The following is a 22,827-nucleotide window of genomic DNA, read 5'->3' as shown; positions in this document are numbered from 1 at the left end:
TGGAGGTTTTAACACCTGCTTTTAGCAGGTGTTAAAATCCATGGCGCTAAGGGACCTTGTTGTTAATTACGCCACCGTAATTTACGGTGGCGTAATTAACGCCTTCCCCACTCCCATTATGCCCTATGGGGCAAAAATGGGAATGGGGAAGTGTAAAATGGGAAATGGGGATTTACCGCCCCACTCACCTCGGAATGGGGCGGTAAGTCCGCCAACCACCATGGCGTAAACGTAGTTTACGCCATGGTGGTAAAGGTACGACCCAGGCGGTGACTTACCGCCTGGGTCGTAATGAGGCCCATATGTGTGCTGCCACTGAATATAGAGAGGTATCCCCTCTTTCATAGTGTGTGCTGCCACTGAATATAGAGAGGTATCCTTTTTCATAGTGTGTGCTCCACTGAATATAGAGAGGTATCCTCTTTCATGATATGATATGATATGATATGATATGATATGATAGTTTATTTATAAAGCTCCTATGCACAATGTGTTTCAAAGCGTTTAATGTGTGCTGCCACTGCATATAAAGTGGTATTCTCTTTCATAGTGTGTGCTGCCACTGAATATCGAGAGGTATCCTCTGGCATAGTGTGTGCTGCCACTGACTATAGAGAGGTATCCTCTGCCATAGTTTGTACTGTCACTGAGTGCAGGGCTGGAGAAGTCTAAGACTATCAGAGATGAGCATGCCCTCTTTGCCTTTGATTTTCTTTAAGACTTTTTCAAACACAGAAGACTTGGAAATGGTCTGTACCACTGAGGTATAAAAAAAGAAATTGGGTAGTTTTGAAATCAGCAATAATAGACAAGGTTAGTCCTATGCTTAGATCTGCCCGTGTTCATAGAAGAGAGACCAGTGGGACAGAGAGATCATGGGACTTGTCCTTAATCTCATTATTTCTTTTATAATGTCGCACAGGACTAAAAGGCAGGCAGACGAGTTACACATTCGGCCAATGGCCCACATCTCACAGTAAAATAAGGCTTGTATCTGGCTTCCAGAGTCACCTGATATGGTAGTAATAGACTGTTTTCTTCCCCTTCATAGTCCCTGCAAAGGAAGCTCAGGCCTTGCAAATGATGGGTCAACTGTGAAAAGCGCATGATGATTTTCCAAGCCGTCTGGACGATGTCTGCAAGAAAGTTGACCACTCCTTTGGTCTGCCAGGGTGCCATGGTGTATCTGATGTTCTTTCTGATGCCTCGTTCTGCCAACCTGAGCACCGTGCCCGGCTGCCAGCTTCGGAGAGCAGAAGTGAGGGGGCTCACCAGAGATGGTGACATCCTGATTGGTGGGATCTTTCCCATACATGATCCAAGCGTCTACCCACCAAGTACGTTCCGGGAGGAACCTGCCCCAATCACATGTCAGAGGTAAGTAGAGCCAATCCCTTTAGAGTTTGGATTAGATGAAATGGTTGAATTATTGTATGCCGATATTTAAACAAGTGAGTACGACACTATACAAAAGTACACACCTTTGGAGTTGAAATATGTATGTATTCTATTTCTATGACAAAAGATCCGGATATAAAGACATTCCTGTGCCCATATTACTGCAAATATATATTGTTACAATTTTATTTTTTAATTGGTGAAATACCATGCAAAGCAGCACGGGCCCAGATAACTGAATTTGACTGGATGACTCTGTTTTATATATTGTTTAATGTGGAGTGCTGTTACATTGGACTGTGAAACACTGGCAAAGGTGGGTATGGGTAGTAGCATTGCTTGCAAACAGCGCTTCTAGCAAGGATTGCGGTTTTCTGAGTGATAAGTTGTCACTGAATTAGACAAGTGAGTGCTGCTACGGTGGATGACTGAACTGCATGAATACGTGTGAGTAAGAGTGGTCACAGTGGGGGTCGTGCCCCGCCCTTTCACCCAGTATCTCTTCTTAATACTCACCTGTCACTGTGTGAGGCTAATGTCATAGAAAATCAGGGGTATGAGGCTAAGGGCAAAGCTCACCGCGGGGGTGTGGTTCCTGTCGCATCTCTCAGTTTTGCAATGTGTAGGCAGGCTTTGCTGTAATAATCAAAAATATGCAAACACCTTGCACTCAATCTTACAATATCTTTATGGCAGTTTAAGTCTCTTTTAACAAGTGTTAATTAAATGAGTTTCAGGTGCAGAGGAGATGAGAATCAATCCTGCCATATGGGTTGTAAATAGAACAAAACCAGAAAAAAGTTCCCAGTTAGGGACTAACACCCCCACCCGTCCCCCCCCCCCAGCACACTTTTAATTGCTCAATAAGTGAGCCCAACAGTTTAGAGTGGATCTTGGTTCTTTGTACCCAAGTGTTCTAAGAATGTACAAGTTTTGTATGCACTGCTTAAAAATTGTTGCCACTTGTATAGTATCCCAAAAACCTGACGGCAAAGTTTCTTTTTCCCATACCCAAAAATGGGTCTAGGGCTGATATTAATAACTATAGGGCAATATTTTTTTTTTTCGAAATACCTTTTGAAATATATTTGCGCTCTACATTTTGCAACAACATCAATCATGGATCAAACATTATAACACATTGATTATTTTTCAAACTTCATTTAGAAAACTGGTCGGGAACACAGTTGGGTGGAATAATTTTAAAATGCTTAATAGAAGAATTTGATAGGTTAAATAGGTCCCCACTGTATGTCGCCTTCCTGGACTTTAAATCTGTCTTTGACATGGTGGACAGGGGAGGAGTGTTATGGAACAAGCTTCAGACGCTCAATATTCTAGAAGGACTCCTCTAAGGGTAACCTGTGATTTTAACGAAAAATGTTTCAACAAGGTTAGTTTTACTGAAACCAAAATACCGAAAAATACCGAAAATAATTGTAACTATAAAATTATAGGGAGGGGGTAGGAATGGGGAAAAAATGGTATTTTTTCTATATTTTGTTTATGATAAAACTTACCTCGTTAAAAGATTTTTTGTTAAAATAACATAAACCCCCAACTAAGCCTACTAAGGAAGCCTCAATAAAAAATAGGTTTCAGATCTGATTGAACAATGCTAGCCGGGAATATTCCTGTGATTGGAGGAGTTAAAAAGGGTGCATATTGGCGCCAGTCTTGTTTAACCAATATCATTCGGACTTCTCTGCTAGATCAAACCTTACATTTTCCACCTAGGATAGGTCATCTAAGGGTCTAGGTGGTTGGCCTATGCCGATGACTTCATCATGTTGGGTGAAACACCAACTAGGCTAGCGTGAAGTCTGGAAGCAACTTCTATATATGCACAGAAAAATGCTCCCATCTTGAATCAGGAAAAAACTTAAACTTTGATCATACACATTAAGAGATGTAAACCCAAAAGGGGTAAGTGGGTACTCTATGGAGAGGCTGTCAAGGTGACGGAATATTTCATGTGTCTGGGCTTTTACATCAGTACGAATCCGGGTGAACCGTCAAAATTGTATAAAAGCCTAAAATAAAATATAGTTCCGTTGATCTTGAAGGTCAAAAAGTTTGAACGTTGGAAGGGTAAATATTCATGGTTACCCTTGTTATTATTATATCGGATGAAAATAGTCCCCTCACCGATTTATGACTTCGAGGTCAATATTAGGGTGTACTGGAATGTAATCACTAGACTGGAAGATTTCATACTGACATACCTGTGGGCTCTTCCTCAATGTACCTGTTTAAGCAATTGGCGGTACATTCTCTAAGGGTTCATATTATGAAAGGGGTGCTTATGCTTTTTTCCAGGAAGTTTTATGCTGGATTCGATTCTTCCACCCTCTCAGGGGCCCTGAAATACATCATGATTCGCAGCGAGTGATAGATGCTCCAGAATGTTTATCTTGAATGTAGAAATTTTATAAAAACAGTGGATGTTTCTCCCGATTCTCTTGAAGGTTCATGCATTTTTAGGAACGTTATTTTCCAAAAAATAGAACTGTGGGACAGAGATTGTCTTGAAAAGCAAACGTTCACTCTGCGACTTCCTCAAATTGTGGCCAGCACATAAAGAATTGCAGGTTTATTGCAGAAAATGCCCCCGTAAGGAGGTTGCTAGACACTGCATGTGCTTTAGGTTCAACGTATTACCTACTATGGATAGATTGGGTGCAAGAGAACAAGTTACCAGGCAACAAATAAAATTAAGAATCTGTAAAAGGGCTGTATTGAGAGCTCGCGTCAATTGAATGTTGATTCTGAGAAACTGGGTTTTTAGATCATTTCGTTAAAGTTTTTGGCCAACTACCAGGAAAATATTGTGTCAAGGGGCCTCATTAGGACCCTGGCGGAGAGGGTTTTACGCCAGCGTAGTGCATGGCGTACCTCTCCGCCATACTACGAGTTCCCGTAGCGCCATGGCGGCCTTTTCCGGCTGGTTTTACCAGGCGGAGAAAACCATGGCGCTACGGGACCTCGTTGTTAATTACGCCACCGTATTTTACGGTGGCGTAATTAACTCCTTCCCCACTCCCATTATACCCTATGGGGCAAAAATGGGAATGGGGAAGGGTAAAATGGGGAATGGGGATTCACCGCTCCGCCAAGGTCGGAATGGGGCGGTGAATCCGCCAACCCCCATGGCGCTATCGGCGGCTTTCCGCCATGCTTCGCGGTGCATTTAGCACCGCGAAATCCGCCTGGGTCGTAATGAGGCCCAATGACTTTTGTATTTCCTACATATTTTTATAATCATTACTATTTATAATTTCTGGAAGTCCCTAGAAGTGAAATACATCTAATGATGTGGTTAGATTTTTGTTCACACTGATAGTCCTGCATAGGTTTTAGTATTGTCATGATGAATGAGGATGAATGAGGATGATTGAGGCTGATTGAGGATGAATGAGGATGATTGAGGATGAATGAGGATGATTGAGGGTGATTGAGGATGAATGAGGATGATTGAGGATGATTGAGGATGACTGAGGACGATTGAGGATGTTATGGAGTTGGATTTGGGAAATTATGAGGTTTGGAGACTGTATAATCTTTTATTAGGAGGGGAAGATCTGTTTGATGTATAACATGATGTGTTATATGTTTTGTGACATTTGTAAATACAGCAGAAGGTCTGCTTGAAACAAAATTGATAAATAAATAAATTCATACATTATTAAAGGTGTATGTGAATGGCAGTAACCTGGTGTCAGCAGTTGCCCAATAGATGCCCAGATGCCTCTGGGTTAGGTGCTCTTTACAAATGTCAAAATAAATAAATAAAAAATAAATAAATAGTGTTGTGAGTCAGATTCTAAGTCTATTGGCAGTCAGATATGCGCTTGGGCTCAGTTCTGGAATGGCTGCAGTGCTGCAGGTACGTTTTAAGGTGCATTAGCAAAGCTTTGTGGTGCCAGTTCTGGAATATCAACGGTTTTGCAATTACAATTTAAGATGCATCGGCAGAGCAGTGTGTGGGTTTCATGTCTGCAAATTCAGAGGTGTTGCATATTAGTATGTAGGTACGTTGGCAGAGTCCCATGTGAGCCAAACACCATATCTTCATGGCAGATACATGAGGTCTATTGGGTAATACTTCTGGTATACTTGTGGGTGCTGAATGTAATTATTAAGGCACATTGGCAGAGATGCATGTGGGCACCCACTCTAGAATTCCATCAGCATTGCAGGACACATTTAATGTTCATTGGGACAACTATATGAAAGTCTCAATTCTTGATTAGCTTAAAGCTCTAGGTCTGTGCACAGCGGTTTTGGTGCCAGATCTTTGATTGCAGGGGTGTTTTTGGTCAGAGTTTAAATGCATAGGCAAAGCAGGGTTGCAGTTTATGCATTCCAACAGGACGGTGGTATTTAAATCAAGATTCCAAGAGATTATCAAAGCTGTATATGGCACTGCGTGAACACCAGCTTCCTGATTTACAGGGGGGGGGGGGGGTCTATCAAAACCCTGGGAGAGAGCCAATCCTGGAATAGTCTGAACAGCTGCAGGTCACGATTGGGGTGCATTGGCTCTCTGTGGGGTGCTGTAGCGGAAATGCTGATGGTCAGTGCTGCTGTGTACTGGCTAAGGTTTATGGACATCTTCAGTATTCGTGTAGCATGCATATAACTGCAGGGATGGAACTCCAGCAGAGGTGGGTGGGTTAAAGACTGATGTTGCACCCGTTCAGGTCAGTGGATGTTGATGTTCGCATTGAGGGATACAACTCAGTGCCCAAGCATGTTGTTGCTACTCTGTGGGAGAGAGTGTGTTCGTGTTTGGGTGTGATTTGAAAGCAAGTCCCGTAAATGCGCCTAGTCTGCCACATTGCAAATGTTAGATTTGGATAGAGTCGTGAATTAAGCGAGGTCGTGCTTCATCCCTGATTAGCCGCACGGTGCAGAGCATGTATGAGGTACTTTGCAGGGATCTGAAAGGCTGCCTGCTTTGCCAGTTTACCAGCAGGATATGCCTGTCATGCAAAGGTGCTTCTACTTGATTTCTCTCTGCTTGCATCCAGATCTTTGAGGGTCCTGGTGCCCTGGCTAGGAGCAAGGGCTTCAACCTGTAGTACGCCTATTTGCAGGTGACCTGAAGAATAGTTATGAGTTCATAGCCTTGAGCTGATTAGGGGCATTGCGAATTACTTAACAAGCTTACATTTGCATAGATCTTTTTCGGGGAAATTCAACTCTGGGATCAATACTTATTGCAGAAGATTACTTCGTACTGTGGGATGTTTTTATCCATGCATCCAAGCCCTACCTCAAAACTGTGCAGTACTGACATGGAAAACATCATGATGGCCAGAGCTTCCCAGAAAATGCCCAGGGAAATGCATGAAGAATAGGCTGCCACCCATTTTGCCGATGTTATGGGCACAGAAGGGCACTGCCTAAAACCACCATTGGACTACCCACACAGTAGTCTGAAACCATTGGGAATGGCAATGCTGATTGCCAAAAGCAACCTAGAATTGTGGGGAATTCATTTCTTAAATCCCAAAAATGGGTGCAGTACCAGTACTCACCACTATCAGAAAGCCGGCATTTTAAAACCACCAGACTTTGTGTAAAACTGAATAAATGAACCCAGAGCATGCCAAAGAAAGACTTACTGAGAGGTGGATCCAATGTAAAGTTATATTCTGAAGTGACTTGAAGGTTTATAACAAGACTGGCTGAGCTGTGGATTTCATCAGTTTAAGTAAATTTGGACTGAAAGACACTAAAAAACTAAATGTTTAAAAGAAATGAGTGACTACTTTTGAGTGTCACATAGGTTGCAATTGTTTATGGGGCCGATTCATGGAACAAACGTGCGCCGAAAATCTTCGCGCAAGCATGCGCAAGCATGCGCAAGCGGAAAAAAACAGGAAGTCCCTGCGCGTGTTCACCGCGGGATGTGCGCCAAACCCATGCATGGCGCACAAGTCACTGCAACATCGAGAAAGGCGTGCGCGACGCGCACAGTGAAAGCGCACAACCTCAGCGCACACACCAGAAAGTGGGCGGGACATGGGGCGTAACGCGCGGAATGGGGAACAACACGGGAAAATAAGGGCGTAACTGGAGATGTACTGCAGGGAAGCAGACGGAACGCCCACACGCACTCGAACCACACGTATTCATGGAATCGAATAGGGCAAAGCCACGCACAGGCAAAGACACGCACAAGCTGAAACACGGCCGCCACACGAAGGCAGGCGGTAGAGTCCCAGCGCATCAAAAAAGTGGCACGCGGGAAGTCAAATACGCGATTGAGCGGGGTACGTGGATTTCAGGGGTGCGCGAGAAATTCTACACGCGATTGGCCTGGGTACGTGTATTACAGGGGTGCGCGAGAAAATCTACACGCGATTGGTCTGGGTACGTGGATTTCAGGGGTGCGCGAGAAATGCTACACGCGATTGGCCTGGGTACGTCTATTACAGGGGTGCGCGAGAAAATGTACACGCGATTGGGCTGGGTACGTGGATTTCAGGGGTGCGCGAGGAATGCTACACGCGATTGGGCTGGGTACGTGTATTACAGGGGTGCGCAAGAAAATCTACACGCGAATGGGCTGGGTACGTGGATTTCAGGGGTGCGCGAGAAATGCTACACGCGATTGGCCTGGGTACGTGTATTACAGGGGTGCGCGAGAAATCCTACACGCGATTGGGCCTGTGCGAGTGGGGCAGTGTATTACGTGGGTGTGCGGGAAGTTGAAGAGGTGAATTGCCAGTGTGGGTCCTCCCAGGTCTCCCCTCTACCCCCTCCACGACCTCTGCAGGCAGCCCACACCACAGGGGACTAGCCTGCACCCCTGGTCATGTCCCGCAGGCAGCCCATCCACCATGGGCATGCCCCCCAGCCAAGCCACATGTCCCCCTGCACCCCCACCCCCCAGCACTGTGGGGCACCTGCCAGCAGGCCCCCAACCATGTCCCACTCATGTCCCCCTGCACCCCCACCCCCCAGCACTGTGGGGCACCTGCCAGCAGGCCCCCAACCATGTCCCACTCATGTCCCCCTGCACCCCCACCCCCCAGCACTGTGGGGCACCTGCCAGCAGGCCCCCAACCATGTCCCACTCATGTCCCCCTGCACCCCCACCCCCCAGCAGGCCCCCACTCATGTCCCCTTGCACCCCCACCCCCCAGCACTGTGGGGCACCTGCCAGCAGGCCCCCAACCATATCCCCCTGCACCCCCACCCCCCAGCAGGCCCCCACTCATGTCCCCCTGCACCCCCACCCCCCAGCAGGCCCCCACTCATGTCCCCTTGCACCCCCACCCCCCAGCACTGTGGGGCACCTGCCAGCAGGCCCCCAACCATGTCCCACTCATGTCCCCCTGCACCCCCACCCCCCAGCACTGTGGGGCACCTGCCAGCAGGCCCCCAACCATGTCCCACTCATGTCCCCCTGCACCCCCACCCCCCAGCAGGCCCCCACTCATGTCCCCTTGCACCCCCACCCCCCAGCACTGTGGGGCACCTGCCAGCAGGCCCCCAACCATGTCCCACTCATGTCCCCCTGCACCCCCACCCCCCAGCAGGCCTCCACTCATGTCCCCTTGCACCCCCACCCCCCAGCACTGTGGGGCACCTGCCAGCAGGCCCCCAACCATGTCCCACTCATGTCCCCCTGCACCCCCACCCCCCAGCAGGCCCCCACTCATGTCCCCTTGCACCCCCACCCCCCAGCACTGTGGGGCACCTGCCAGCAGGCCCCCAACCATGTCCCACTCATGTCCCCCTGCACCCCCACCCCCCAGCAGGCCCCCACTCATGTCCCCCTGCACCCCCACCCCCCAGCAGGCCCCCACTCATGTCCCCTTGCACCCCCACCCCCCAGCACTGTGGGGCACCTGCCAGCAGGCCCCCAACCATGTCCCACTCATGTCCCCCTGCACCCCCACCCCCCAGCAGGCCCCCACTCATGTCCCCTTGCACCCCCACCCCCCAGCACTGTGGGGCACCTGCCAGCAGGCCCCCAACCATGTCCCACTCATGTCCCCCTGCACCCCCACCCCCCAGCAGGCCCCCACTCATGTCCCCTTGCACCCCCACCCCCCAGCACTGTGGGCCACCTGCCAGCAGGCCCCCAACCATATCCCCCTGCACCCCCACCCCCCAGCAGGCACCCAACCATGTCCCCTTGCACCCCCACCCCCCAGCAGGCCCCCACTCATGTCCCCTTGCACCCCCACCCCCCAGCAGGCCCCCACTCATGTCCCCCTGCACCCCCACCCCCCAGCAGGCCCCCACTCATGTTCCTTTGCACCCCCACCCCCCAGCACTGTGGGGCACCTGCCAGCAGGCCCCCAACCATGTCCCACTCATGTCCCCCTGCACCCCCACCCCCCAGCAGGCCCCCACTCATGTCCCCTTGCACCCCCACCCCCCAGCACTGTGGGGCACCTGCCAGCAGGCCCCCAACCATGTCCCACTCATGTCCCCCTGCACCCCCACCCCCCAGCAGGCCCCCACTCATGTCCCCTTGCACCCCCACCCCCCAGCACTGTGGGGCACCTGCCAGCAGGCCCCCAACCATGTCCCACTCATGTCCCCCTGCACCCCCACCCCCCAGCAGGCCCCACTCATGTCTCCTTGCACCCCCACCCCCCAGCACTGTGGGGCACCTGCCAGCAGGCCCCCAACCATGTCCCACTCATGTCCCCCTGCACCCCCACCCCCCAGCAGGCCCCCACTCATGTCCCCTTGCACCCCCACCCCCCAGCAGGCCCCCACTCATGTCCCCCTGCACCCCCACCCCCCAGCAGGCCCCCACTCATGTCCCCTTGCACCCCCACCCCCCAGCAGGCCCCCACTCATGTCCCCCTGCACCCCCACCCCCCAGCAGGCCCCCACTCATGTCCCCTTGCACCCCCACCCCCCAGCACTGTGGGGCACCTGCCAGCAGGCCCCCAACCATGTCCCCTTGCACCCCCACCCCCCAGCAGGCCCCCACTCATGTCCCCCTGCCCCTAGGTCCGGACGAAACGCAATCATGGCAGTAATGGGCAGCATACCCAGCACAAACACCCAGCCAAGGATTGCATCCACCCACATAGTAGATGCAATTACATGATACAACCCCAATGGCAAGTATGTAAATGAACACATGTCCGTCACACACACATACACAATGGGTGCAAGTGAATGTCAAAACCCATATCATGACATGCATGAAACCAATGAGAAAATACCACAAATGTAAGTAATAAATATATGTATTAAAGATGAAAATGAAGTAAAGAAAAAAAACACACAACAATGGGGATGACAAAACTAGTGGTCCATGTCCGAGAACTAATAGAAAAAATCAAAAAACAAAGGAATCCAAAAACTAATGTAGTCCAAAGCAAAATAATGGGGGGAAAAAATAAGGAAAAACCATTGCCTCATGGTGAACGGAAATATAAATCCAACAAATGTTTTCCAAACATCAAACTATGTACAAGAAGATCCCAGGGTCCATGAGCCCAACACCATAAATAAAACCTACTACTACTAACTAATGAAAAAAATATATACAGAAAAGTGGCCATTGTCCGAGCGGTCCAAAAAAAAATTAAAAAATAAAGGAAACCTAACACTAACTAACTAAAGAACTATATACAATGGCAGCGGGCAAGTCCTGCGGCTCACTCTGTGATGTTGCTGGCCAGGGCATCATCGAACTCCATGTCGATGTCCCGGAGGCGGGACTCTGTCCTGGCCCCGAGGTCTCGCAGGGACAACCCCGTGTCCACCTCAAACTCCCTGCGAGCTTCCTCGAGGCACTCAGTCCGCCTCAACGCCCGACGCATGGAGAACTCCGCCCTGACCATGGTGAGCCGCTCCTCTTCCGCCCGCTGCCGCTCCGCACCTATCCGCTGGACCAACTGCTCCCACACGGAAGACACTGCCATCCCAGGGTTCACCTGCCCTCCGGCCGATGCCTGCCCCTCTGATCTTGATGGCCCCGAGCCATGATGCCTCCCACGTCGAGCCTGCTGCTGCCTCCGACGCCACTGCCTCTGCCAGCACAACGGCATCCAGGCTGATGGAATCCACCGATGCCGTCGTGCACGTGCCCTGCCAGATGATGCCGGCACATCCTCCATCTGCAGGGGGACAGTTGCTGGTGTGTCCACCCCTGCTGGACCTTCGACTCCCGACTGTGGCAGGGATGGGGTCCCCACCGAGCTGGCTGCGTTGGTCGGGGCAGGTCCACAGGGGGCCCTGGTGGCATCTGGGCCGGAAGACGGCATGGAGCACGACTGGCGCATAGCCCCCACAGAGGAGGAGAGGGTCGCCAGAAGGCCACACACATGTAGGAAACCCCCGACCATGGCGGATCCCAAATGGTTCACGTACGCACGGTGCTCTTCGTGATGATGTGCATGCTCCTCCCGGGAAGCATGCACCTCATCACGAATGCCAGCCGTGCGCAACGCGACACCAATCAGGACCCTCTCCACACGGCCAGGGGTCCCCTCGTCCGCAGGTAGAGGAGTGTCAGATGACATGGACATCTCCCCTACCTGCGGACGGGCCTGGGATGGGGCATCCCTGCTGGTGCATGGTGGTGCAGTCACAGTGTCAGGGACAGTGACATGCACAGGCACCTCCACGGCGACCTGTGCTGCCTCCTGCCCCTGGCCCTGGACTGCACCACTTGCACCAGCGGGGATGCCCCCACCAGGCCCCATGTGTGGCTCAGTAGCGGCCTCCTCCCCCTCTGTGGAAACCACCAACCTGGATGTCTCCATGCCGTCTTCCGCCGGTGCAAGCCCCTGTGGGGGCTCACCCACCCCTTCCGCTGCAGCCGTGGCGGCATCCCCGCCGCTCTGCTCCACAGCGCCTTCTCCGCCCTCTTCTTCACTTGCCACTGTGTAGATCGAGACATAGAACACAAGCATCAGGGTACTGTACAATGGTCCCCTAGACAGGAAGCAACAGCAGATGAGTGGCACTGTCATACATCACTCCCATCATGTCCCTCCACAACACATGGGTCAGTGCAGGCAAAACACATACAGTAACAGGCATGGGGCAGGCCATGGACATTGGCATACATGACCAAGGGACTCATGATTCATACAATGTTGGTTTCAAACTCACATGCATCATGGGTCTTTCCATCACATGCACACACCTCACCGTAGTTCCATCCATCTGGCCTCGTGCACCACAGACGCAGTGGATACAAGGATGACTAGGCTGCATCAGTGAATCTGAACATTGTCACAGACATGTGTCATGCATCCATGGCGGTGACAAGTCACAGACACGCAGGTCAGACACACACACATGGACACCATACGTGTACATGGGACCAGCACCCATCCCTCACCCCCACCCATGTCCAGGAACAGAGACTGCCATGCTTCCATGTGTCCATTCCGCACAGAGCCCCCCATGTTGCAATAGAACACATCACTGTACTCACATGCCTGACCATGATGTCCCTGCACACACACATACGTACATGGCCTATGTCACACATACAGGCAGGCATCAGACAACCAGCACACTGCAACATGCCCTGTCTCACACAGCAATGCTTGGCCACTTACCGGCCAACTCCAGATGGGTCTGCCTCCGAAGGATCTGGGCATGGAGCGCTGGGTCTACGCATTCCAGGACCCTCATCTGGATGTCACTCAGGCGTGCCCGGCCCCCCTCCGCGAGGCGCCGGGCCTTATTGAGGGTCCTGGACCTCAAGTCCTCCCAGCGCTTCTTGATGTGCTTGATGTCGCGGGTTGCCACCCCCTCCGCGTTGATGGCAACCACTACATCGTCCCAGATCCTCTCCCGTCCTTCCTTGTTGGCGCGTGGTCTTCCGAAGAGGGCATCATAATGCCCCAGGACATGCTCCACCAGGACACCAACTTCCTTCTCACTGAAGCTGGTGGCCCTCTGCCTCTCTGGCTGGGGGTCGCCACTGGTCTCAGATGGTGCTTGCCCCGACATGGCGACCCCCGAGGCAGGCGTGGGTGGGCAACTGGGTCCTGGGGCTGGGCTGTGGAGCGATGGTATCCCAGTCGGGAGTCTACTGTTCCAGCAGGGGTGGACACAGCAACTGGACCCCTGCAGATGGCTGATGTGCAGGCACCAAATGGCAGGGCACGGTGGCAGCAGGCAGGCAGGCAGCAGCAGATGGCACGTGGGAGGCTGCTCGGGGCACTGGGGGGGCAGTGATTCGGCCTTCTGGGCAGGAGCGTGGTCTTCCGTGTGTATTCGCGTGGCCAGCTTGATACGGAGTGATTTGGCACGTGAAAAATCTGCACGTCAGCGTGTAATTCGAGGAAAGGCCCTTAGCGCGTAAGCGCGTCTGCACGCATACGCATTTTCATTGGACCAAAGGCCCTCAGCGCGTGAGCGCGTCTGTGACGTGACGTGCGAGGGTGTATCCCTCATTGCACGTGATGACAGAACACACGTGGATTTCAACCAATCGCGTGTGAAAGTTCACGGCATCCCGGAACACACGTACCCAGGCCAATCGCGTGTAGAATTACTCGCGCACCCCTGTAATACACGTACCCAGCCCAATCGCGTGTAGAATTTCTCGCGCACCCCTGTAATACACGTACCCAGCACAATCGCGTGTAGAACTTCACGCGCACCCCTGAAATACACGTACCCAGCCCAATCGCGTGTGGAACTACCCGCGCACCCGGAAACACACGTACCCAGGCTAATCGCGTGTGGAAAACTGCACGTCCGCGTGTAATGCGCGTAATCGCGTGAAAAACTGCACGTCCGCATGTGACGTGACGCGCGCGGCGTGCGTTTCCCTCAGCACGGGTTAAAGGTGAGCGGGCCCAGCAGTTCGCTGTACGTGCCTTCCGTGGAGACCGACGTGTGTTGCTGCTTCCAGTTGTTTCGCGCGCCATCTACTTCACAGCTCTCAAGGACGTATCTCTTCTTTTGCCGGGGGTATTGGCTACGCGTGTTTTTCTGCATCGCGCTAGTCAGATGGTGAGTCGCAAACGCTCCTTTTCCCACTGCGGGTGCCCCTGTGTATTGCACCCATTTTCGATGTCATCGTAGCCTGCGTGTCCCACGCGTACGCGTTATTCGTGTTACTGGGTGCCACCGCGTACTGCGGGAGGTTAAATCCACGCACGTAGGCTGCAGGGTTGCGTGCACGGTTTTACTGCAGTTTTGGGGTGCCTGAGCATTGCGTGACCCGTCACCAAATCACCGGGGTCACATACAGCCTTGCAGGTGCAGGGGGGCTGTTAACATCTTGCTTCCCACCCCCTTCACCCCAATTGCCCAGGTCAATTGTGCTGTACACCTCCCATTGGCACCACTCCATCTGTGCCTGCACTATTACATCTGTGCCATGGTTGGGAGGCCACCAAAGGTGAGGGGCGCCTCAGCTGGGCGTACTCCTCGTGGCGGGCGTGGTCGGGGACGTGGCTGTGGTGACCAGGGAGTAGGGGGACTCCAGGGTGTCTAGGGCAGCCACAGAGGGGGAAGAGGCAGGGGTGCGCCACTTGAGCAAAATGTTGTGCCATGTGTTGGTGCAGCCATGCCACCACCCCCTGTGGTTCCGGGGGATGCAGCTCCTGCATCTGGCACTGGCACCCGTATGACCCGGCAGTCCGTTCCATCGACTGCCACGGGCCCAAGGGCAGCGGTAGCTGCAGGTGCAGCTGTGGACACCGCCACCCAGGCTCAGGGTCTGCCAGCGCAGGCTGCGTTGGCACTTGAAGAGCCCTTGGTAGATCTCCAACAGGCCAGGGGGGAAACCATAGGGGCACGCCGGGCTGCTCAGACCAAGACACGTGTCCCTGGGGCAGTCATGTCATCTGCTGCCTCGAACAGCCGGGTGTTGGCAAGTGCAGGGGCAGATGCACCCAACAGCACCCCGGTTGTGAGTCTGCCAACCAGGACCGTTGCGGTCAATGACCCTGCCACAGCTGATGTTGCTGCGCAGGGTCCATTAGTGGGCACCCAGCTGCCACTGACACAAGTCAGGCCTTTGGTCATCCCTCCACCTGCCACTCCCTCGGCTCAATCCACCGAACCCACTGGCCATACTGGTCAGGGCGGCATTAGCCAGCCAGGGTCTGCGCCACTGTTCAAGAGGAGGAAGGTTGCACCTGCAGCACAGGCTGGGACCCCACACACAGCCACGACCTCCTGCACGTCGAGGAAGAAGCCTTTCTGTAAGCAGGAACTGGACTTCCTCGTGGACTACGTGCGGGGACACAGCCGTGACATGCTAGTGGGTGCCAATAGTCAGACTACGGCTGCCCAACGTGACACCCACTGGAAGCATGTTGCGGAACATGTCAGTTCATTCGGCTATGAGGTGCGCACGGCGCAGGAGTGCAAAAAGCGCTGGAATGACATCAAGCGCAGCACTAAGGCTAAGCGTGCCTCAAATTACAACTTGACTCTGGTGACTGGCGGTGGGCCTGCACCAGAGGAGGAAGAACTCACTCCGCATGAGGCTCTCGTTGCGGAGTTCATACCACCAGAATTGGTCGAAGGTGTGGGAGAGATGCTGGACTTTGATGCCCAGTCCAGTGAGTGTTGATGCGTAGTTGTTGAGGACGTGTGTGTTTCACTTGTGGGATGTGTTGTGCATGATTGCTGCTACATGTGACGTGTACATGGTTCTGATGTGTAAGTAATGCAATGCTACCGTCATGCATGTCTCCTCTGCCTGCATGCGGGACTCCATGTGGGCATGCTCCCTTGCCCCTCCTCCGCCACTCTGCACCCCAGTTCCACCTTTGCACTGGTCTGCTACATTCTTGCCAATGTGTAGTTTCTTGTTCATGTGTCCTGTGTAGATGCTAACTTGCAGCTCAGAAACTGCCAGACATATGCCGTGTGGTACAGCCTTAGTACTCGCTGCAGGGTATCCCACTTGTACTGTGCATGGGTCAGATGTCCCGCAGGGACATGAGTGCCCATTCATGCTCCATGTGCATTGCACGCATGCCCCTATGTATCCTTGACTGGATGATCACTGTAATATGAGTCCTTGGTTACATACATTGCCTGCCATATTATCGGCCTCCCCATGTCAACTGTGGCTCAGTCCTGCGTTGCACACATGTTTAGGCTCTGACAATCTGTGTGGCTCACAGGCCTCAGCCTGTTCAATGGCCAATGACTCAGTCCAACTCTTGTCGTGTCTTCTTCACACGTGGCCGGCCTCCGGATCTTCCATCATGTGTCCTGCCCACTGTCCCAGCATCATTTGCAGTGTTGTAATTTGAATCACATTAAGCTGTTGATGCCAGTCAACACTGCTTGTCAATACACAGGTGTATGGGCAGCCTTTTGATACCATGCTAGGCATCCCTGCTTTGGTACTGGGGTGGAGGGGTGCTTGGCTGCTAGACATGGTAAACATTGAATACACAATGCACGTGATGTCTGAATTTGACATTGCACTGCCTTCACATTTCCTGGCACACACCATGGAGTGCTTGTACATGTAGGTAGTGAGTGGCGTACACATTTTCAGCATTGCATAGACCCACTTCGATGCAAACTGCCACCTTTCAACAGGTCTGATCATAGTAGCTAATCAAAGTAGACCCAGCATGCATGCCAGGTCATATGTTGTGTGTCACATGTCTGCCGGATGCCTTTGCTGTCGGTGTGTGTGTGTGTGTTGTGTGCTTCTGACATGTGTAGTGACCTTTTCCTCTCTATTTTTCAGGTGATGACGCAATGGATGCAGAGGATGGTGTTGTCATGCCAGACACAGGGTTGGTAAGACCACATCAACCCGGCACTAGTGGGGGTCGTGGGGTGGTAGGCCACGAAAACCCCCAAGTGCTGCAGTCCATCCTGTCTCTGGCTGCCTATGAGTCCAGCCTTGATGACGACTCTGACGTCCATGTTGAGTTGGATGAGCATCAAGTCCATGTGTCAGGGGTGAGTGATTCTGATGTGGACACTCCTCTGTCTGCGACACCTGCACTGAGGGATCAGACAGTCTTGGTTCCTCCGCCCGTGGTGGATCGGGACGCAGGGTCACCCTCCACACCAGTCACTGATGTGCCTGGGACATCACGTCGACGGGGGCATGTAGTCGTGCAGCCGCAGGCGGTGCCAACACAGCGAGGACCCCCGGTCCTTGGGTCCCGCAGGGGTCAAGCCCGGCAACGCGGTCGCCGCGCGCAACCGCTGTATACTGAGTGGGAGCAAGACATGACTGCCAATTCCGAACGGCAGGGGCCAGCAATGGAGAACATCGCTGACAGCATGGAGCGTGTGGCCCGATCTGTGCTCCCCCCTGCTAGGCAGGTGCTTCTCCAGCAGCAGACGGCACGGTCCACGGCCCGCTCGCTCAGGCTGGGCATGGCGGCCTCAGACAGGGCACGCCAGGCTGAAATGTCGTCTCTGCGTCAAGCAATTGCTGCTCACGCAGAGGCGCACATGGATGCCCTGAGGGAGGAGTATGCCTCCCTCAGATCCACTCTGGGTGTCCTTATGATGTCCCAGAGGCAGCAGGCAGAGGAGAGGTTTGCACAGCTTGAGCGCACCATCTCGGCTGAGCTACAGGCTTGCCAGGAGGTGCAGCGGTTGTCCAGCCAGGCCTTGCAGGAGGAACTCCGTGTTACACGTGCTACCTTGCAAGAGGAAGCACGTGTATCACGTGAGGTTCTGCATGCAGACCTATGTAACATCGCCACACAGAACCAGGCTCACCTGTCCGGCAGACTTGCTGCCGACGAGGGGCAAGCTGCGGCTAGGCGTGGCCAGGCTACTGTGCCACGTCCTCCTTTCCAGGATGAGCCAGACTCGGACGACCAACTATCTCCCACATAGGTCGTGCTGTGCAGGCGTTGAGCCCATGGAGGTATTTTTTTTTGGCTCAGCATCATCGCATGTGGATGTTGAGCAGCACCCTGTACCTCCCCCCTCCTGGGTTCCTCCCCTCCCCCCGGGTCGTATGTGGCCATTTTTGATTTTTATTTTAGTTTAGTTAGTTAAGTTTCTGTTTGATAGTTAGTTTAAATAGGTAATGTAGGTTTTCCATAGTCAGTGTAATTAGTTAATAGTTGAGTTAGTTTAAAATTTGTAGTCTATTGTGCTTTCATGTGACAGTGCGGTGCCTTGTGGTTTTTGAAGGCATCCACTGTCTGTTCCAGCTGGGCCCTTCATGGTTGTCTTGTGTATGTGTTTGCTGCTTGGGTTCCTTGACTCACATATGCCACTCCTGCCTCCCTTATCCATGGGCTCGCAAGGATGGTTCGGTGTTACAGAATTTTACACAAGGGCTTTGGACTGTCATATCTGTGGCATGTCTGGTGCTTTGTGACTTGTGTTGACACCCCTAGTGGGGATGATTTGGGTGTAATTGTCCACTGTTCAGCTTTTGCTAGATGGGGTGTGTCATGATTAATGTGGACATTGATTGCTATGCATTGTGTATTATGTCTCATATCTTTCCTGTACACGTGCCTGTTGCAATTCATGCTGTAGATAGTGTTCCACACTTTGGAAGTCAAAGACGGGCTGATGGTGTGATTTGTGATGTGACTCTCTGACATGGTCAAGTAATGAGATGCCTGATGAGACACACACAGATCACTTTGATGCATTAATCATTTGTTTCATGCACTTTCTGCAGGGGGATGAGGCACCAGAGCACCTTTGGCAGCAGACATGGCCCACTGGACGACGGAATTCCTGACCCGTTTCTTGGTGCCCACATGCACATGTGTGCACGAGCAGAGCCACAGTGACTGCAGACCCACATCCTAGAACTGCTGACATGTTCCAAGGAACTCCTGGCAAGGTGAGCAGCACATGGGGGCCACGACACAGCAAAGCTTGCACCAGGCGACTTGCACATGGGGGCTTAGTCACAGCACTGAGGGTGAGCTTAGACGAATATTGGTGTTGAAGCACACAATGCAGCTCAGATGTGTTTGTGGACTGATGGCTGTTGATAGTAGGGTTGTCTGGGACACATGCAGGGGCAGTGGCACATGCCCTGCGGTACAACAAGGTTCATTGAGGCACTTGTATCAACCATGTAGCCTTCCGAGACATGGAAAGGGGCAGCTCACAGGGACATACAGCAAGGGACATACTTGGGTGCAGTGCATGTCTATTCCACGTACTTCATGATAAATGCACTGCCAACTTTGTTTTGGTCATGGTGGTACGCAACTTGCTCTGTAGTCATGGCTTGCCATATGGGTCTGTCTGCTTACCCAGGGAACATTGCATCTTGTGTGAATTGTGACACATTGGTGTTCCATTTGCCACGCACCCACCAGCGCCTGACTTACTGCATTGACTGTGCATGACCCGTCACAGGGGTGATGTTATATATGGTTACGAAGCATCGAGCACTGATTGTCTGTTTGTAGAGTAGTTTGTTGCTATGGGGCATGTTTTGTGTTGTGTTTTAGTGTAATTGGCACATACAGGTTGTTGACTGTGTCTCTCTTTGCAGCATTGCAGTGCTCCTGTAACCGGCCCTGAGAGTGCGCAGGCAGGAGGCCAGCACTCAAAACCAGAGCTAAGTGTCTTGTTGTTTTCCTTACAAACTGCCCTGCATAGGCTTGCTGTGGAGTGTACTGATGCATGGATGTATGTGTGGTCCGATTTGGTATGTTTTTTTCCCTAATCACCCGTGATCCTATGCAATTATGAAACCTGTGCCCTCTACCCGGTGTTCCTGCTTCCCGTGCCTATCCAAGCAACGTTCCCTGACCCTCTTTCCCCACTGGGGTTGCGGATGCCTGTGTAAGCCCCGAACTTGCAGGCGCCAAAACCCTAGAGGGGGTGGTTGGTTCGTACCACTCCTGAGCCTGGACTACAGAAGGCCATGACAATGATGTCCAAGTTTGTTTGGATTGTGTATGTGTTCATGCAGGTTGTACATATTCGTGCATTCCCTAGTTTCATGTGTCATTCCTCCTCCCCTCACCTGCCACTCATTCCAGTCATCCAGTGTGTCTACACCTGTCCCGACTGCATATCCCTGAACCTCATTCCCCACCATGATCTCAGGGGCCTGTGTGAGTTTGACCTTGCATGGTGTGGGTGGTTGTTTCATGAGACTCCCGCGCCTGTACAGGGGACCTGTAACAGTACACATCCATTCATGGTGCATCATCCTATGTCATGTACCACACATGTCTCACATCCTGTCGTGACATTGTTCTGCTGTGCTACCTTGGTTGTTGCATCATTGTGGTAGTACTTGGCGTTTGTGAGGTACTGCTTCGTCAAGTCATCTACTGGAGGGTGTTTGGGTTCGTTTTCATGCCTTGGATTTTGTGATTTTGGAAATGGTTGTGGATTCTGAGGGTTCAGGCATCTTTTTACACACAAGGTGGGAGATGGACACGAAGGGTAAAGGTGATCCTGTGGCCGGGTGGAAATGAGGGTTGGAGGCTCCATGACCCAGGTGCAGTTGTTCAGTGGGCCATGGTCATTTGCGCGGGAGGGGGGGGTTGTTGTTGATAGTTGCATTGCCCTGCAGTGTGATGGGAACTCTGACATTGTAATGTTGTTGTCCTATGTACATGTTGTGTTCTGCTGATCAATGCCTGTTCATGTGTTGTGTTTTCCTTTCAGGTGCGAGGGGATAGTTGTGGTTTGACATGCTGGGGTGTACACATGGTGGATGTTCACATGTGATGTGTAGGGAACACTGATGGTCACTTGAGTGCACATGCATATGTGGAGTGTATGTCCCTGCAGAACCACACACTTGCACTCGGATGCACTCCATGTACTCCCACCCTTGCATATCCACGTGTACACTGTTTGCCTTCTGGTGCCCACTGTGTCCCGGCAGCACATGTTCTGTGACCGATTATGGTTCCAGTACATGCCTAATTTGATGTTTGATGTAGTCTGTCACTTAGATGTCATGCTCAGGGTGTGCATCACACGCAATGGCTGTTCACTGTGCTGTGCGCTGAGCAGTGTGATGCAGGAGTGGGACACTGCACACATGAGCTGCAGTGTTGATTTTGCAATGCATAATGTGCATATAGACAGGCATTCATTGTGATGTTACGTCTACGACTGTTGCAATGCATTTGGAAACAACTTATTTTGGGTGGGACATTTTGTTGGTCTGTCATTTCATCTGATTCCTGGTCAGGCATCATTGTCCGATGCCACTGTACATTTAGGACATGGCAATGTGTACCTTATCGTTACTGCGTCGGTGTATGGGTATTGCTTGCCATGTCATGTTGATGTTTGGGAGGGTTTGACTGACATGACAGTGATGGCCATGGCCTGTTTTGCAGGTGTGTGTGATGCACACCTTGCATGTCCAGGTCATCCGCTTCTCAGAGCAACTAGCTGGGGGTAGGTTTCTCTCCGCAGCAGGGCCCTCCCCCTGGAACAGACTTCCTGCCTGACTTGAACTTGAGGGGAACCATCTCCAGTTCTGGAAGCACCTCAAGACCTTCCTCTTTGCTTCTGCTTACTCTCTGCCTCTCCCTTGCAGAATTCTTCACTGGAACTGCACAGGAGCTGCTACTGGGACACTCTCACCAACCTCGGTCCCTGGCCCAGCCACTGTCCACTTGCACTGCCACCCTGGCAACCCCTGCACTGCAGTACTGTCTCTCCATCCCTACAGCCTTCCCTTCCCAGCACTTGTCTGCACTTACCTTTGCAGTTGCCACCAGGCGACCTATGTATTATTTTTTTGGCCTACTTCCCCTGTACTGGACTTCCCCCCACCCTTCCCCTTGCACTTTTCCCTTCCCCCTACCCCTGCACTTGCACAATCTCAATGACACCTGGCCTAGTAGTACCGTTCTCTGTGTTCCCTTGTTCCCCCCCCCCCTGCCTCATTGCGCCTTGGAATACTTGTGTATGGCCCATGTCATCTCACATGTTATATGTGTGCATTTTGGTTGCACAGGATAGCTTGTGTTTAAGTAGCTAGGGATGCAGACGATGTGGCACTTCCATGGCAACTATCTCAGGGTGGTAGGGTTGTGACAGTTGACTGTCACTTTGTCATCATCGATTGTCACCTGGTATGTGCCAGGCCTGTGTGCACTCCGCAGGGGTGGGAGTTTAGGTGAAAAATGTGGCCACAAGCTGGGTCCGGGCTTCCTCGCCACGTGCCCTGTCCCCTCCCATGGGCAGCGCCTGTGCCTGTGGTTGGGGATGTGGGGGCACCACCATGTCCACCGGGACGCCCTGCCGTGTTGCAACATTGTGCAGGACACATGCTGCCACAATGATCCTGCACACTACTGGTGGTGCATAGAGTAGTTGCCCACCAGAGCGGTCAAGGGAGCGGAAACGTGACTTGAGCACTCCGAATGTGCGCTCCACTATGCCCCTGGTTGCAATATGGGCAGTGTTGTATCTTACCTGGGGTGGTGTGGTGGGGTTCCGGATTGGCGTCATCATGTGTTTGCTCAGAGGGTAGGCACTGTCCCCTGGGGAGGTGATAATAATTGA

At 52.3% G+C, this 22,827-nt stretch overlaps 1 protein-coding gene across 1 annotated transcript in view; it reads left to right on the top strand.

The window, feature by feature from the left end:
• Positions 1-1,132: 1,132 nt before the first annotated feature.
• The window catches only part of LOC138465591 (extracellular calcium-sensing receptor-like), a 122,744-nt gene continuing 101,049 nt past the window's right edge, over positions 1,133-22,827 (top strand). The window contains exon 1 of the mRNA XM_069607224.1: positions 1,133-1,377. Within this exon, the coding sequence (XP_069463325.1) occupies positions 1,133-1,377 (245 nt within the window). The remainder of the gene's footprint in view (positions 1,378-22,827) is intronic.

This window comes from Ambystoma mexicanum, chromosome 1p (genome assembly GCF_040938575.1).
Source record: "Ambystoma mexicanum isolate Mex_15411 chromosome 1p, UKY_AmexF1_1, whole genome shotgun sequence".
NCBI lineage: Eukaryota > Metazoa > Chordata > Amphibia > Caudata > Ambystomatidae > Ambystoma > Ambystoma mexicanum.
Note: the sequence above shows the minus strand (reverse complement) of the source record. Positions and strands in the feature narration are given on the sequence as shown.